The sequence below is a fragment of the Felis catus genome, chromosome E3 (genome assembly GCF_018350175.1).
Source record: "Felis catus isolate Fca126 chromosome E3, F.catus_Fca126_mat1.0, whole genome shotgun sequence".
In the NCBI taxonomy this organism is placed as follows: Eukaryota; Metazoa; Chordata; class Mammalia; order Carnivora; family Felidae; genus Felis; species Felis catus.
The window spans coordinates 3,861,094-3,878,813 of NC_058383.1; the positions used below are offsets into that span (position 1 = coordinate 3,861,094).

Sequence of the window (17,720 nt, forward strand, 5' to 3'; positions counted from 1 at the left end):
GAGGACGGAGAAGCTGTCTGCAAACGCTCCTCATCATCGCTTCCGTTGCCAACCCTGCAGGACAGGGGTGTGCGCGTGTGGAGCCCTCGGCCACATCCCCGGTTCCAGCTCCTTCCTCCCCCCTCTGATTCGGGGACGGCGGCCCACCCTCGGGCATGAGCTGGGACGGATGTGGGCTCTGTGCCCTCAGAGGCCGACAGGCCTCCAGGTCTGGAGACACCACGGACCTCATCGTCATAGAAAAATGCGTGACGTACCTTCCTGGCCAAAATACCGACGAAGGAAACGTCTGTTGGGTTGTGGGAGAGCTAAGGGACGTGGAAGCGACATCAAACGGTTCAAACCGTGGCTTTTGCAAGGAGAAGATTACAGAATATTTTGAAATGGCCGCGGGTGGCCTTAGGCAGAACCGCGGGGGCGATGTTGACGTGACGGGACAGACCGCCCCCACCCCCACCCTGACGTGCTGGCGTTTAGACCGCATCCCCCACGATCAGCCCGGGAGTGGGAAACAGCGTCAGAATCCCCTCGTCTGGTTTTAGGTTCGGAAATACAGACCTGGCGCCTGTGGGTCAGAGCCTTGGGAGTCTGCGGCCTGGCTGCGGGGTCTCCCCCGCCTTGGCCGAGACTCCCAGCCCCTGCGCTCAGGTGTCTCTGGAAGAATGGGTCCTGGCCGGTCAGGCCGGTTTGCTGCCGGTCTCCCCGTGAGGCGCAGGCAGCTTGGCCGTCGGAGCAGATGCCTGCCTACGTAGCCGAGTCGTTTCACGAGAAGCCGTCCTCCCGCTGCAAGGCTCAGGAGTACCTGTGGGCTCGCAGCGGGCCGTTCACGGCCTCGCGTGGTCTCAGGACCTATGTTGACCTGTTCTTAAATCTCGCTTTTTAAAAACTACTTGACTGAGAGGAAAAGGGGGCGTTGGCCGCATCCATGGCAGTTTGGAGGTGTATTTGCTGGGTAAACACCGGTACCGAGTCGGAAGTACGGCAGGAGGGGGCCAGCAGCCGGCTGGCGGTGGCCCGGCACCGTTGCCCCCCGGGGCGACCCTGACCCGCGCCCGAGCTGTGACTCGCTTGGCGCGACGGGAGCGCCTTTCTGAGACTGTGGCGCGCGCGTCGGGGGTGGGAGCTCACGTGTGCCGCCTCCAGCCCCCCGCCGCACCCCCCACTTTTCCCAAAGAGCCTTTTCTAAGCCGTTGCCACCGGCGAGACTGCCGCGGGGGTGTGCGGGCAGCCTGCTCTCCTTTGGCCCTTTGGGTCTTCGCTTCTGTTTGTGACCTGTTGAGGGCCCGTCCGTCTAGAAGGCAGAGGGCGCGCTGGATGAGTGATGTCCGGATTTTAAAGGCAGACGTTTCTCGGAAGGAGGCCACCCTGGGTTCCTGTGACACACACACGTGCGGGGACACGCGGGGTTTGACTGGGACGCACGAGGCTGGGTTTGCTTGCGCGCAGTCACCTGCCCGCAGGAGATCCAGGGCCCAAAGTCCGGCCCACGGTCCCGTTTCTCCGTGAGGCTCCCGCCAGCCTGGGGAGGGGGCCCTGCCTCTTCTGTCACGCTTCGTAGCGTCTCGCAGCCGCAGCATGGGCGTCTGTGTGTCAGCTTGCCGTGTGAACGGTGACCATGGCTTCTCAGTTTGCAGACGGGCGTCGTCTGCGAGCCAGTGAACCCCCCTCAGGTCCCCCGCGGCCATCCGGGGGACGGGAGGTGGCTCTGTGTGTCTGAAGCTCTGCTGGGGACCCGTCGGGGTCTGTGTCTCTCTTCACACGTGCAGGGAAAGAAGAACCCGTGTCCGTGACCGCGACAGAAAGAGGATTTCTGGTTCGCTCTGTGAACCCAGAGTGACCGACGGTGGGGGCTCCGTTGCTTGGCGATCCAGAACCCTCCCCCCCCCCCCGACTCTCCGCCCTCCTCTGCATCTCTCCCGCGCTGACGTGTGCTCCCCCTTCCCTTGCAGGTGCACCCTTCGGTTCCCTAGCACGGCCATCAAGATCCAGTTCACGTCGCTGTACCGTCAGGAGGAGGCCCCGGCGTCTCCCCTCCGGCCCCTCTACCCGCAGATCTCCCCTCTGAAGATTCACATTCCGGAGCCGGATCTCCGCAGCCTGGTCAGCCCCGTCCCTTCCCCGACCGGCACCATCAGGTGAGCGGCCTGCCCTGGCCTGTCCGCGGGCCGTGAGCCCTTGCCACGCGGTCCCCGCCACAGAACCAGGGTCCCTGCGCCCTGACAGTCTGTCTGGGAAAGAGCAAGGTGACGCGGGTCACCCAGGTCTCCTACAGCATCCTGTGTCTCTCTGGAAAGCGGGGCGTGGATGGAAATTTTGAAAGTATTTTAAGTGCGTCCAAGGGACCTGACTCCTCACAGAACCCTCTGGAGAATTCTCTCGTCTGGTGAGGGAGGAGTCACTGCCTCTTGACTCACTCTTTCAGGCGGCAGCCGTGTGGACTCGGGGCTTGCGTGAAAACAGGCACAGGTGTGAGTTCTTTAAAGACTGAAAACGTTGCGAAGTCGCCTGTGCGTACCAGGATTGGAACTTTGTGTTTCTCAATTTTATTGGTGAGGTTTCAGGATTCTCGTCCTTGGCGCGGCGCACAGAGGACCCTCGGGGGGAGGCCGTGGGGGATCACGCACAGGGGGGCGGGTTGGGCTCTCGACTCCCCGTGCCACTCAGGTCCTGCCCTCTGCTGTGTCGTCGCAAAGCCCAGTGAAAGACGTGTCTGAGGGTCACCGTTTAACACAGGTTGAATGAAGTACTTTGCTGCTTCATTAGGGACATTTTCAGCGAAACTCGCTTTCTTTTTCTTCTTCGCTGCGTGTGTGGCCCCAGGGGTGCAGTGACCCCCGTGTCCTCGGTGCCGTGCCTCGGCTCCCGCACCGGTACCTTCCCCTGCGGCTGCCGCCTCGGTGACTGTGTCAGCCCTGGGAGAGGCAGGTTGTGGCTTCGTCTTGCCGCGAAGATGGTTTTGCTTTCACGGGCCTCCCGGCGGGGTCTCGGATCCTCAGGGGTGCCTCTGAGCCACGCTTTGCAAACCGCCACGGCACGGGCGGGCGCTCTGCCGTCCCGGCAGCCTTCCCTCACCACGCAGCCACACTCTGGGGGGCCTGGGTTCTGGAGCCGTGTGCCACTCGGCCTTCGTGTAAGAATCATGCCCCTCTCGCGCCTTCTGTCTTCCTGCTGGGACGTGTCGGTCGTAAGCTGGGAACCGTTTGCACTGAGCTGGCGTCGAGTGCGTTGCCTGCAGGGCCAGCTAGCAGGTGTGTCTTTCTCTTACAGAGAGGATGGTAGGGGCAGCGTTGAACCTGGCCTGGCCTAGAACCCAAGGCTGGGACCTGAGTTCTGCTTCTGGCCATGTATCCAGTCAGCGGGAGCAGCGGGAGGGGGGAGTCGCTGAGGCCAGATCTGCAGGCTCGGGAGAACCACGTGTGTGTCGGGTCCTGTGTTTAGCTCCGTCCACACCTGCCCCGTCTCAGCCTCGTCCTGCAGCTCTACAAGGAGGCTGCCTCTTCTTCCTCTCCTTCCAGCTTTCTAGAATGGCCCTATGGCCCCGTTCTAAAACCCACCATTGAGCGCGTGATCTCGTTGCTCTTTCAGACAGCTCACTTGAATTTAACCTAGAACGTGGGCTTTTTTTCTTTAAAGTTGTTTTATTTTTGGGAGAGAGAGAGAGTGTATGAGCAGGGGAGGGGCAGAGAGAGAGGGAGAAAGAGAGAAAGTGAGACAGCCAACGGGGGAGGACAGAGGATCCAAAGCGGGCTCTGTGCTGACAGCAGCGAGCCCGATGTGAGGCTTGAACTTTCGGACCGTGAGGTCATGACCTGATCCGAAGTCGGACACTTAACTGACTGAGCCCCCCGGGCGCCCCTAGAATGTGAGTTTTATGCTCCCACTACGAAAACGTTCCTACGCTTGCTCGTACGTGTGTAGTTCATACCGAGATTTGAAAAGGTCACGGGCCGTGAAGTGACGTGGCCACTTTGGGAAACAGACTGGCTCCGCCTCACAACGTACCACGTGACCCGGCGACTCGGTGGAGCGTGAGGTCCGGGCAGACACTGCACACGAGGGCTCAGGGCACCGTGAGTCATAATAGCCCCAACGGGAAGACGACGCAGCTGTCTGTCAGCTACGGAGTGGACAAGTACAACGAGGAGGGTCCTTACCGCGGAGCGTTGCTTGGCCGCAAACAAGGAGCGAAGGACCGATAGGCTGGTATGACGCGGGTGGCCCGCGAAAACAGGCAGATGCAACATTGGCAGGAGACGTCTGGCACGGACGGATCTGGAGAAAACGGGGGGCTGCCGGGGGCCTGCCACCCGTCCCGGGGGTCCTTTGTGGGGTGACAGAGGTGCTTTGGAATCGGAGAAAGGTGAGGATTGCGCAGCGTGGGAACAGCGCCGCAAACCACTGAATTGTACGCTCCGGACGGGTGAATTACGTCTCCCTGACGCTGATACGGGGACGTGACACGGGCTGACACCTCCACCCAGCTGCCCCTGACGCAGCAGTGGGCACGGCGGCCGAGGGTGTTTCGCGCCCACGCTGCTGGCAGCTGAAGGCTGGTCCCGCCGTGGGGTCGGGCCGCGGAGGGCCTTGGGCGTCCGGCAAAACCAGAGCAGGCGGTGGGCGTGGGGTTGTTGATAATCGGTTCATAAGCCAGCCAAATGGATGCTTTCGAAGGAAGAAAAATGTGCTGGTTTGTACCTGGAGGGCTTCAGAAAATAGATGTATTTTCCAGTAGCGTTCCACATGAACGCAGTAGCCACCCGGGGAAGCTGTTCAAACCCGTGCACTGACTTTGCTTCTGTGTCAGAAGGGAGGTGGTCCCTCCCGGAGCAGTGGAGCGGTTAAGACAGGCTCCTGAGGGGCCGGTCCTGGGCTGGGCCCCGGTGGCTGTGTCCCCACCCCCCAGGAGAGACTGCTTCTCTTTTTCATCTGGCAGGATATTTGGGGGAGAAAGTAGTCACTTTGGGACTGGCCCTCTCCGTTTTTGGCCTATGAAGTATCACACAAAGGATTTCTGTTTACATTCATTTATCTCAGCGCCGCGGAATCCAATGGAGTGTTTAGAAACCTTGGGGCCCTTGTGGTTTTGCTAGCCAAGATCCTGTTCAACTTTGGCCAGTGCCGGGGTGGAGCCTCATGTTTACAAACACCAGCCACCCTTCCCCTCCTCCCTGGGACGCCCCCTCCCTGCAGCTGCGGGGGGGGGGGTGAGGGGGAGGGGACGAGGCTGGGGGCTGTCAGCCTGGGGCCCCGAGTGAGCAGCCCCCCCCCTCCCCCGTCCCTCCTGACAGCACAGCGGGAGGAGAGGTTCCTCTTCTCCTAGTTTGGTGTGCCTGTGTCCCGCTCGCGCCATTGGCCTGTGTGCCTGGATCCCCGCCCGCCCGGGCCGCCTGGGGGCCTCTGTTTGGGTTGCTTTCCTCCCTGGACCTGGTTTTCCAGCACCCTGCCCAGCCAGAGCCCCTGTCTCCTCCAGGGTTTTCCGAGTGGAGTGGCGAGAGGCAGTCCCTGTAGGAACGTTCTCGATTCTTGCTAATAAACAGCCCCCGCCCCGCCCTCTGGACCCCGCCTGCCTTCCTTTCTGTTTGGCCTTTTTCTGCTTCCCTCCCCACCCCCCTGCTGGCTAGGGGGTGTGGTGCGCCTGTGGTTGGGTTTTTGCTTTGTTTTTGGGCGTTTGTTTGTGTTGTGTGGGGTGGCTTTTTTTTTTTTTTTTTGTGCTGATGTACTCCACCCAGAAAATGAATGAAGCTCTTTGAAATAAATTCTGCTGTCTTCAGCAACATTTTATTGACTTTTTTTTCTGCTTTGCAAAGAAGTGGTGTTTTCAGGAGAAATTGGTTAATCATTTTCTGGGTTTTACGAAGCGAGAGACCAATCTAAAAAAGGCTCTCAGAGTTGAGTTTTGGGGAACGTGCCCACCAGAAGCCAGAGAAAAGGCAGCGCAGGAGGAGAGGGGCTAGTCTTCGCCGAGAGCCGGCCTCAGGAGCTGTCCCTTTAAGAAGGCGCTTCTTGAACTTTTTCAAGGTCGAGACGGAAACCAGAGCAGTTTGTTTTGCGGAGTCTGGTGGAGTCTGCGCTGCTGCTTTCAGAACGAAACCACCTTTAACCGTGGTCTTCGATCGCCAGTCCACCTCGTCACTGGATAGAGCTCGGCCGCTCTCCGTCCCCGGCAGAGAGGCAGACTCGGGCCCTTCCTTGGGGTGACGTTTCCTGCGTCAGGGTCACAGTCGGTCACGGCTTGTCGCCACAGCCTTTGCACGTGCTCCGGCACGACCTGCGGATGAGTGTGGCTCTCCACTCAGGCCAGCAGGGATCCCGGCCCGCCGGTCGGGGAGCCCTGTCCTCTGTGGCCCATCTGGAGGCCACTTGACCTCCGAGCACCTGTACCTGTGGACCTCACACCCCCACCTTTCCCTGTCTGAAAACTCCAGGGAAATAAAACCGGTTCATCCACACAGAAAGGTGGGCCCTCCCCGTACTTTATGTTTTCCCTCTTGCCGAAATCCGGGCCAGGGTGTGTTTGGGCTCCAACATGTCGAGAGAAAGTTCTTGTCTTTCCCAGGGTGGCCGTTTCCCGGTTCTCGGGGGGGGGGCCCTTTGAAGGTTCACATTAATCCCGGCCCCAGCCGGCTGTGTGCATAAAGGCTGGCTGTGTGCATAAGGGCCGTGTGCATAAGCGCCTGCTGCGCTGCTGCTCCCGCAGGCACGTGACCTGGGGACAGGGCCCTGCCCAGGCCTCACATGCTGGGAAGCAGGAAGCGGGAAGGACCTGGAGGCCTGGAGCTGAGGGGGACGTGGGGGTGGCCTCCCTGCAAGGTCCGCTCGAACCGGGCCGCCCCTGGGACGTGCACACCTGGTTAAGTCCCGGCCGAGGAGCAACTCAAGCCGGTTCGCTGACTGGGCACCAGGGCAAAACGCACCGCAGAAACCAGGCGGGCCCTTGAAGTCGCCTCCCAGGACTTCACAGCGTTGCGTTTACCTTAATGGCTGAGACAGGTCTCAGAAGCTGGCCTCTGTGGATTTTCTTCGCCGGTTCTTTCGCTTCTTGCAGATCACGGCAATGCCGTGTAAGCGTCACGCGGAGCTCAGACATCTCAGGGAGCGCAGCTTCCCCGCACCGGCGCTCCCAGGACGGGGGCGCGGCGTGCACCTGCTCCAGACGGTCTCATGGGGGCTGCTGTCGGTCTCACGGGGGCTGCTGTCGGTCGGTCCTCCCCACGAAGGCCCCGTGCGGCCCAGTGTCCTCCGCGCGACCTTTTCCCCTCTCGCGCCGGGTCTTGGGAGCCTTTCCGCGTCGCCACGCCGCCGTGGCCGCACGACTGTTTTGTGAGTTCCCTCCTGGGCGGCATCCGAGCCCTTTCCGGTGTCCTCCTCTCAGGGGCCGCACCGCAGTGGTCTCGCGTTCCGAGTCATCTGCGCATCTTACGCTGAGGCAGTGACTTTCTCAGATTTGGTTATTTTGTTTAAGGTACGCTGTTCGGGGTGCCTGGGGGGCTCAGTTGGTTGAGCATCTGACTTTTTTTTTTATGTTTATTCATTTCTGAGAGGGTGGGGGAGGGTGGGGCAGAGGGATGGAACCCCAAGCAGGCTCCACACTGTCGGCACGGAGTCTGATGCAGGACTCGAACTCGTGAACCGGAGCCGAAGTCAGACGCTTCCCTGACTCAGTCGTCCAGTGCCCCGGTTGAGCATCTGACTCTTGATTTCAGCTCAGGTCATGATCCCAGGGTCGTGAGATCGAGCCCCACGTCAGGCCCCGTGCTGAGCGTGGAACCTGCCTAAGATTCCCTCTCTGCCTCTCTCTCTGCTCCTCTCCTGCTTGAGTGCACACCATCTCTCTCTCTAAAAAAAAAAGTGAAATAAAATAGGCTCTTTAAGAGTCACGAGCCACGAGATTTTAAGAACAGTAATGAAAACAGGAACTGTTACCGACGCTCACGCCAGGCGTCTGAGGGCTGGACGCGCGTCTGCCCTTCGTGTCCACCATGACGCTGGGAGACCCAGGCGCTGCCGTCCCCGCTCACCGATCGGAAACCGAGGCCCAGCAGACTGTGTACGGCGGGCGAGCATGGTGTTTGGCTGGTGCCCGCAGGGATGGTGCCGGCACTAACTGGTTTCCGTTAAGCTTTCAAAAAGCCGGTTTTTATCCGGGGAGGACTTGAGGTGGCAGACGAGCTGAAGCGTTCCGCACGTGGTGACAGGAGCACTGGCCTGGCCTGGCCCACCGCGGTGGCACCGTCGTGGCCGTCCTGCCCCCACCCCGAGCGCCCTGCCGGTTTGCTTACCTCTGCGTGGTCCGCGACGCGGCTCTCTTGGCTTCTCGGGTTTCGGCGTGTGCCGCGTTGACCTCCTAGCTGGAAATCGGGGTTCTGTCGTGCCTGCCCGCCCCGTGCTCCCGAGAAGATGACACCAGGGCTGTGGGTGCAGTGGGCAGCGGTGCTTTCCGAGTGGGCCGGTGGCGGCTCCAGCCCCCACCGTGCCCTGTCTGGGCGTTGGCGGTTCTGCCGGGAGTTTGTGTCTGGTGCTGTCTCCACGTCCCTGTGCCCAGCACGGCCACCCTCTGCCCCGCGCGGCCCTCACACCTGCCGGGTTGTTCCTCGGGAGCCCGGGCTCCCTCCGCCTGGACCCAGCCTGGGGCACCTCTGACCTTGACTCCCTGTGCCCAGCAGTTCTCCCCAACCTGCTCCTTGGTTTTAGTGGAGAACGTCCCCCGGTTGCTTCCTGGGAAGGGGTACAGGACAAGTAAATGTAGGAAATCATCGTTTTTCTTGGTTGCGCTACGTGGAGAATTCTCAGTGGGACACATTCTTCCCTCGGAATTTAAAGTCATTTTCTGGCCTTGAGTGTCGCTGTTAACGAGTCCGGTGCCCCTCTGGATGCTGACCCTTTTAGACCTGACGTTTGCCCTCTGAGCGCAAGAGTCCCTGGGTCCGTGACGACCTTACTGTTTCCAGGGGGCCTCCGCTTGTGTCCTTACCCCCTCTCCCGCCTCTCCCGCCAGCTTCCTGGAAGGCTCTCCCCTCCCATCCTTTATTGAACTTCCTTTTATCCTCTTTTTAAGATTTTAAGAGCGTTTCCTTGCCCCTCGAAAGTGCCTTAGCAGCCTTCCCACCACTCGTAAATGCGGTCTGTGCCTTTCTGGGGATGAGGTCAAGGCCACACTCCACATCCTTCCATGTGCGGACATCCTGGGCTGACCTCCTGTCCGATTGGTCTTTCTCAGCTTGAATTCTTATCGCCACAGTAAGATGTATTTTCCCATCAGGCTGTTCCTTCTTTTCCAGTATTTGTAAACATAGGACGCAGTGTCACCGGCAGCTGTGACCTGCGTGGTCACAGAGGTCCCGTTCCAGGCCTGGGCTGTCAGAGCCAGTCTGGGTTTGCCCTGGCGAGACAGTGGCCCCAGTCCAGGGTGGCCGCCACTCAGCACCTTAAGTCTCTCTCGCCTGAGACAAAAATGTGACTCGGGAGCACTTTTCCCATAAGAGGGGGGTCGATGAGCAGTGGACTGAAATGGACGTTCAGCTTCATTTCCACCTTTAATCTCGGGACCAACAGACACTTGTTTTACGTGACGCCTGGTAGGTCACGGCTGCTGGGACTCCGCTGCTGCTCTCTGGTGCTCAAATTCAGATGTCCCAGGTTCCTGGGCAGTTGGGGACACCCCCCCACCCCACCAAGGGAGCAGTTCTTTGCTGAAGTCTGGCATCCGAGGAGGGCCCCACCGTGTCCTCTCTGTCCCGTCCCCTCTAGAGATACACAAGTGTGTTTATACTTTAAGAACTTTTTCCAGGGCCCCTGGCTGGCTCAGTCGTAGAGCACACGACTCTTGATCTGGGGGTCATGAGTTCAAGTCCCATGTTGGGCCCGGAGCCTACTTAAAAAAGAAGAAGAAGAAGAAGAAGAAGAAGAATGCTTTCCAGATTTTGCTAGTAGTCAGGGAGATTTTCAGTGGGGTAGGCTCCAGCTCTGGTATGGGGCTCTGAATGTCTGGGTGGGTTTCCCCAGGGCGGGAGCCTTGCTTTAAGCCCAGGCCCCCAGGCCCCCACCCCACACCTGCCCCTCTGAGACCTATCCTTGAACTGAACTTTGCTCTGCCTGAGGCCTCCCTAGGCTCACGTGGCCTCTCTCTGTCGTCCTTCCCTTCAGATGGCGGTGTGAGATCAGGGCGGCCGGGTACCAGGCACAGCCCTTTCGGCCGAGGCGGCCTGCGGGGACAGCTGATTGGGGCTCACGGAGAAGCTAGCTGCTCTGAGGCCGCAGGGCTGTGCACACAAACACACGTCCGCCTGGGACGGGCCTGCTGGGCAGCTCCGGGCCAAAACCTGCCCCTCTGCGTGCCCCCAGGAGCGCTGGCCAGCACGAGCCGCCGGGCGCCGTAGAAAGTGCTACGGGGCCACCCCCACTTCTCCTTTCCGTGAGCCTGCTTTTGCTACCCTATACGTCACTTCCATATGCAGTCATTCTTTGGTGAACGACAGCCAGCCTTTTCTCTGAGTTCAGTGAGTTCAATGCAAGTTTTCCATAGTCTTTCACAAAACGGTGACTTGGGACGGGCGGCGGGAGCCCGTGTGCCTAAGCCCACGGGCCACTGTGTGTCCTCTCCGCTGTGAGGGCGGCACGCGGTTATGGGTCCACCAGCCACCCGGTCGGGTGTGAATCTGTGTCCGGGAGGTATGTTTCCGGGTCTCGTCCCTCGTGCTCTGGAGGAAGATGCACCGTTTGGCTTTATTTGCGTTCAGGTCCAGACGGGGCGTGGAGTGTGTCTGGGAATGACGCAGGCAGGGTTGATGGGGCTGCCTTTGGCGGGTGCCTTCTGTGCTGCCGCACCGTTTGGCAGAGTGCAGGGCAGAACCTTCGGGAAAAGTCCTCACGTCGGGGTTGCGTGACCGCTGAACCACCGCCTGGTGCCACATGGGGTGACTGTATTTGAGCAGCTGGGTTTCGAGTATGTGAACGTGGCACCAGTGACATCCTTTGTCTTCCCCTCACGCCTCATGTTGTAAGTTTGGGGTTTGTGTATTTGGTTCCAAATTCAATTAAGAAAAAGTTGCTTTTTTTTAATTGTTTCCTGCCTTTACCAAAGGGAGACAGACCCGTAAGCCAGTGGTTGCTGTCCTGGGCCGGGGGGAGGAGGAAGGTTCTGGACACTGAGGGGCAGGACACTCGGGCAGGGAAATGGGGCAGAGCACATGGTGTGTGTTCAGAAAACTGGGGCCTCCTGGATGGTTCCTACTGGGGTACTGGCTTTGCAGGAGCTCTCCTGAAGCCGGGGGCCCGTCCGTGGTCTGGTCAGGTCCCAGCAGGGGCACCTTTACCTGGGCTTGTCACCCACTCCCAGTGTCATTTGTTGCCTCTGAAAATTTTATAACAGAACTGGTTTTCAAAATGAGAATGTTGTTGTAGTTTGATAACCAAAGTCCACCTTGTTCATGAGAGCACTAGACCAGAGCCCGCCGGTGAGCCGGGCCGGACGGGCTCCAGCAAGGAAGCGGCCGGGGGCCCTGCAAGCCACTCGGGACCCGCCAGGAACGAGAGTGGCCTTGGACCATAGGTGGTTCCACTCACAGCCAACGTGAGTGACAGAGGTCGAAGCCGTGGCCGTGGCTCCGGAGGAACTGGGGAGGGCCCGACCGAGAGGTGCTCACGCCCTCTCTGAACGCCACAGCTCCCCAGCCTTTGCCCACAGCGCCCTCGTGTGGGCCCGTGAGCGCCCGACAGCAACCACGGGCAGGGTCAGCCCAGCTGTCTGCAGTGGGGACGGGGGCCACCCGGTGGCCGTCCTGGAAACCTGCCCATCAGGGCCCACAGCTGCCCACCGCAAGCAGAAACTACTGCTACGCTGACTGTGCGTGGACACGAACTGTCTCTGGTCACACTTGGTCCAGCCTTTATCAAAGGGGAGGTGCTGTGTCACATGACATAGAGAAGAAGGGGGTCAGAGTTTCTGTCCCCCTGCATCACCCAGGTAGGTCCTGAGATCCTGCACCGCCAGCCGTCCTTTTCGGGGTCAAGAACTTAGGACGTGTCATTTCTCTCCGCAGCGTTCCCAACTCCTGCCCGGCCAGTCCACGCGGAGCGGGGTCCTCCGGCTACCGCTTTGTTCAGAACGTGACCTCAGACCTGCAGCTGGCCGCAGAGTTTGCCGCGAAGGCCGCCTCAGAGCAGCAGGCGGACGCGTCCGGAGGGGACAGCCCTAAGGTCTCGGGACTCACGGCGCATGTGGCCGCGCGGCGGCCGGGCGCGGGGCACGGAGCGGGCGTGAAAGCGAGGCGCCCCCGGGGGGGACGGGACGCTGCGGGAATAGCCCGCTTGCTGGCGGCACGTTTGGGCACCGTGGGAGCTGCTCTCTCCCGCCCTGCACCCCCTTACTGTTCACCCTCGTCCCGTCTGCCCGTGATGGGATGGCTTTGGGGTGTTAACTTAATTAGTCTTTGAGGAAAAATGACAAGTTTTTCCTTACAGCTGTGTATCTTGGCTCATTCCCGTCTGATACCTGTTTTGAAATCCTTTTGTAGAGGAAGTGAGAGATTTCTGCGTCTTCCCTGTGTGGGGCAGGCGCGGGGCACTGCTCGCTCGTCGGGGAAGCGGGTGGCGGTCGCTGGGACGGGGCTAGGCGGGCACGCCGTAGCCGTCGGTCCGTGTGGGAAGGGCGCCCTGCCGGAGGGGCCATGGGCGGCCGGGGCGTGGACGCCCTTCTGGAGCCGCCGACGCGCTGACCACGTGCTGCCTGTCTCCTCAGGACGAGTCGAAGCCGCCGTACTCCTACGCTCAGCTGATCGTGCAGGCCATCTCGTCCGCGCAGGACAGGCAGCTAACACTAAGCGGCATCTACGCCCACATCACCAAGCATTACCCTTACTACCGGACGGCTGACAAAGGCTGGCAGGTGAGGCCTCGAGCCCGAGAAGCCGGGCTCTGGGTCCGCTGCCCCGGAACAAGGGCGCCCACGGGCGGGTCGTGTTCTGAGCGCCCGAAAGCGGTACAGGGGTGTCCTCGTCGGTGACCTGTGGTCTGTCTCCAAAGAGCCACAGCCCCTGGGAGTCGAAATAGTCTTCTGTCCCTCCAACGGCCAGAGCAGGGAGGGGCGATACGTATGCCTTGTTACATTTTCACGCTGACCGTCCCTGGTAGTCCCGAGCTACTTTGGAAATGGGCGCACACATGGGCCCAGACGGCAGCCCGCGTGCACGGGGACTGTCAGACCTAACTTAGCTGTGTCTCACTTGTTTTGCCCACGGTCGCTGTTTCCCGCTGGCTACTTGATTTAGCACGGGTTTCAAACTTGACATACGCCTGGCCTATGGCTTGTCTCTCTGTTCCACTTTTTCTGGAAAGAATGCTGTGCTCGATTTTGATAGAAAAAAAACTACCACCGTGCCTTTGCACTTGCCAGTAAAACACAGTTACCTTGCCGGCCTGTGGAGCTCCCTCGCTGGCATCACCTCCGGGCCGCCCCGTCATCTTTGGTCTCGTGCCTGTTGCGTTCACATACAGAGTTTGTTTTGCCGCGTGCTAACTGGCAAATGTCTCTGCTTGTCCACAGAATTCAATCCGACACAACCTCTCTTTGAACCGCTACTTTATTAAAGTCCCTCGTTCCCAGGAGGAGCCTGGGAAGGGGTCTTTTTGGCGGATAGACCCCGCCTCAGAAGCGAAGCTCGTGGAACAGGCATTCCGGAAACGGAGGCAGAGGGGCGTCTCCTGCTTCCGCACCCCCTTCGGGCCGCTGTCGTCCAGGTAAGCCTCTGGGCTGCCCCTCGGTCAGAGGCCAGCTTCCACAGACGGCTCGTCACAGTAGCGTTTTGGGTACTTTAAACTTGTCACCTGTATTTCTCGAGCGAGACCGTCTGAGGACCGGTGAGGTCTGTAACAGCAGAGTGAGTGGACAGCTCGCTGCCCCTCTGACCTGTCAGCTCTCAGCAGCCAACACTGTGACCGAAGTAGAAATTGGAACAAAGGCGATGGTCACGTTGGTGAGGTCGGAATTCGGGACGTTTGAACGGAGCTTAGATTTTCCGGATCCCACGTTGCTTGGTAGGAACGTGGAGAGAAATTCTGTGAGAGTGACAAGGGTTAGTTTGTGGGGAGAGTACCACAGGCCCGGCCACGGAAACGTCAGCCGCCCTTGTCCCACGCTTCCGCGGCCAGAGGCCACAGGGGCGGCTGGGCGCGTCCTCTCCTCCAGGCCTGTCCCGGCTTCCGGGGCTTGTTGGCCACGACCGGTGCCCCCCAGGCTTGTGGGAGCATCACCCCGACCTCCGCCTGCATCATCCCGCCCTGTTCTCCCCGGGCGCGTGCGTCTAGACTGCCCCTTGGAGGGCTCCGGTCACTGAGCTGGGGACCATCCTAGTGACTTCATCCAACTCCGTCACTTTCGTAGAGAGTTGACTCCAAGCAAGGCCCCCTTCTGAGGCACCGGTGGTTTCTGGGGACACAGTTCAAACCCTAGCGGTGACCAGCGCTACGTTTCACTTGTAGATGAGCCTGTCCGCCAGCTGGGGCAGTGGTTACGGGGCTGGCCTTTTGCGCCCAGCACTGCCCGGAAACCCCGATAAGGAGTGTCTGTGGGAGGGCGTGGGGCGGGCCTGCCCCAGGGTCACCCTGGGAGTTAGGGACGCCATCTCGTGACACGGCACAGGGGAGTGGCAGGCGGGAAACCCTCAGGCCGGGAGGGCAGCCCAGCACGGCTTCCGCGTGAGCTGTGTGTTACGGAGAGGGGGGCCTCTCGTGGCTGCAGAGCCCGGGTGGCCGAGGAGGGAGGCAGCGGGTGTGTTTGTACTGGGTGGGAGGCGGGCAGGAAGCAGGGTGCGCTTGGTGCAGGGTAAGGTCCTGCTAGAGAGGGCTGATGACCGTCACAGGCTCGGGGACTGGGAGGGACCCAGGCCGACTACCAGTTGGAGCATGGGAATGAGCAGACAGGGTCCAGGCCTGGGTTGGAGTCAGACGAGCCAGCTGGCAGATGGGAGAAGCAAGGAAGACTGGGGGCCCGGGGGCGGGGGACAGGGTGCCAGGTCCGTGCCCGGGGAGACCAGGGTGCCGCTCACGAGGGAGTTTATGGTGATAAACGAATGCAGAGTGAAGGCCACTGTGTCCCCCAGCTGCACCCAGGCAGTCCCGTCGTCCTGCCTCTGAGGGTCTGTGTTGACCCTGTGACTCAGCTAGCGGGACGTGAGTCCCCGTGCTGCGTAGCCGGTCCTGGGCCAGCCTCACTGGCAGGAGCCGGACGGGATCGCCGTTTTCGAACCAAGAGAACGGTGGCGGAGGGAGCAGCCTTTCCTGCGAGATGAATAGCCTGTAGGTGTGTCCTCTGTCCTGGTGGGGGCTTTGTGCCCATCCCAGCAGAGCTCGTGATTTTAACACGGAACACTGAGCCACTTTTGCGGAAGCCTGGCGGGTCCCTTTCAGGAAGTAAATGCTCTGGAGCGTGGCTTTTGCTGGGAAGCCACGAATAACGCGGCGTCCTCCCGTTCGCTGGGTTCAGGGCCCGGTTGCCTTTCCGTGTATCGGACAGCATCGTTGTTGGTGTTGGAAACTCTCCGCGAGAACAGAAGAGCGTCAGGAAAAGCTGGCGCAGGTGACGTGTGAGACGCGGATGCGCCGACGTTCACGTTCAGATGCCGTCTTCGTTCCTCGCCCCGCGTGCTTACCGCCGTGCTCCGTTCTCTCGTTGCTTCCGTAGGAGTGCTCCAGCCTCGCCCACCCACCCTGGGCTGATGTCCCCTCGCTCTAGCGGCCTGCAGACCCCAGAGTGCCTGTCTCGAGAGGGCTCGCCCGTTCCACACGACCCTGACTTCGGGTCAAAGTTAGCTTCTGTTCCAGAGTATCGGTATTCCCAAAGCGCACCCGGTAAGAGTGGTTTGGGGCCTTTACGCGACGTGGCGCAAGTGGGCCTCGCGTGCGCAGGCTCAGCGGCCGTGCTCCTCCTCCGCGCAGGTTCTCCCGTCAGCGCCCAGCCGGTGATCATGACCGTGCCTCCCCGACCGCCCAGCCTGGTTGCCAAGCCCGTCGCCTACATGCCCGCGTCCATAGTGACGGCGCAGCAGCCCTCCGGCCACGCCATCCACGTCGTGCAGCAGGCTCCCCCTGTCACCATGCTCAGGGTGGTCACCACGTCCGCCAGCTCCGCCAACGGGTACATCCTCGCCAGCCAGGCCTCGGCGGGAGCCGCCCACGAAGCGGCGGGCACAGCCGTGCTGGACCTGGGAAGCGAGACAAGAGGTGAGGCAGTGATGTGGTCCCCGGGCCGGGCTGGTGCCCGGAAGGTCGCCCGTCAGCCCGGGCTACGAGGCTGAAGGCCCGCGTGCTGGGGTCACGCGCTCCCTCCGGGGGCCGAGGGTTCTCAGGCTGCTCCTCCTTGTCTCCCTGCTGCGGGTTTCCTGGGGAGCGCGTCCTTGTAAATCCGTGCTGTTTACCCTACTCGGCGGTCGTGCCTTCGGGTGTACGTGACCCCGAGGAAACGGTGCGGGGCTGTGGGGCTTGAGGCCGTGGCTGGGGTGGGGGGGGTGGGGGGGAGCATTGCTCTGGGGCCCCCGGTGGGGAGTCCTTGGAAGTCGCTTAAAAACCGCTACAGGTTCCTACGGGAGGCACGTTGGGCCCAAGGAATAACGGGTGCTCGCGAATGCAGCCCGTGGCACGGAAGATGCTGGAGGGAGCCTGACTCCGGGGCCGCCTCCTCGCGGCCCCCACGCCTGTTGATCGCATCCTAACGACAAAGGCGTTTGGGGAAGGAAGTCTGTGACTCCAGATGCAAACCTTTTCGTTCCAGATGATACCGTCTCTTCGTCTTTTTTATGTTTCGGGTTGCTTAAAGTTCAGGCTCCGGCAGTGTTTTTCTAAAACCCTATTCATCGTTTTTCTCGTTTCAAACGTATTTCGTCAGTAGGATTTTTCTTTTGAGAAAAGTGTTTTCCCCAGCGCCGATGCCTTAAAGCCGCAGTCCACTCCCCCCCGTAAACAGACTTCCTGCCGCGGCTCGCGTGGGCATGGGTGTGGGCCGCCGTGGCGGGCCCGCGGGGTTCGCACACACTGTATTCCTGCAGGCCTGGAGGAGAAGCCCACCATCGCCTTCGCCACCATCCCCGCCGCTAGCCGCGTCATCCAGACGGTAGCCAGTCAGATGGCCCCGGGGGTCCCCGGCCACACGGTCACCATCCTGCAGCCAGCCACTCCGGTGACCATCGGGCAGCACCACCTACCGGTCCGGGCCGTCACTCAGAACGGGAAGCACGCGGTCCCCACCAACAGTTTAGCCGGCAGCACTTACGGTGAGGCCCTGCCCGGCCCCTGCCCCTCTGCGCCCGGTCGCTCTGCGCGGAGCGCCTGCCGTGCGAGAACGTCCGTTCGATCCCTCTGTGCCCTCGGCGCGGGGGGCTTGCCGGTCAGGCCGGGGCCGGCGCCCTGCCGAAGGCAGAGTCCTCACGGCCCAGCGCTCACACCCATGGGGTCGGAAAATAGATGGAGGTGGGCGGCGAGTCCCGGCGGGAACTGAAGCAGGGGTGCAGCTGCAGGGAGGGGACGGGGGCCCCGGGCGTCCGCAGAGATCAGCAAGAGGAGGGCCCCCAGGCGAGAGCAGGGTCAGGTCGGGGAGGGCGCGGCCCTCGAGGCCCAGCCGGCGAGGGGCCGGGATCCGGGTGCCCGCGTGGTCGGCCCGGCCCTCCCGCAGCGGCTCCCCGTGTGCCGCTCTCGGCCGTTCGCCAACGCGCACCTCTCTTTCCTCCGCTCCC

The 17,720-nt window shown here is 61.2% G+C and overlaps 1 protein-coding gene across 1 annotated transcript in view; it reads left to right on the plus strand.

Moving 5' to 3' along the window:
- FOXK1 (forkhead box K1) overlaps positions 1–17,720 on the plus strand; it is a 70,009-nt gene that overhangs the window by 45,031 nt on the left and 7,258 nt on the right. Inside the window, exons 2-8 of the mRNA XM_023246698.2 lie at positions 1,950–2,135; positions 12,039–12,195; positions 12,737–12,883; positions 13,541–13,734; positions 15,677–15,843; positions 15,931–16,215; positions 17,037–17,261. Coding sequence (XP_023102466.2) covers positions 1,950–2,135; positions 12,039–12,195; positions 12,737–12,883; positions 13,541–13,734; positions 15,677–15,843; positions 15,931–16,215; positions 17,037–17,261 — 1,361 coding nt within the window. The remainder of the gene's footprint in view (positions 1–1,949; positions 2,136–12,038; positions 12,196–12,736; positions 12,884–13,540; positions 13,735–15,676; positions 15,844–15,930; positions 16,216–17,036; positions 17,262–17,720) is intronic.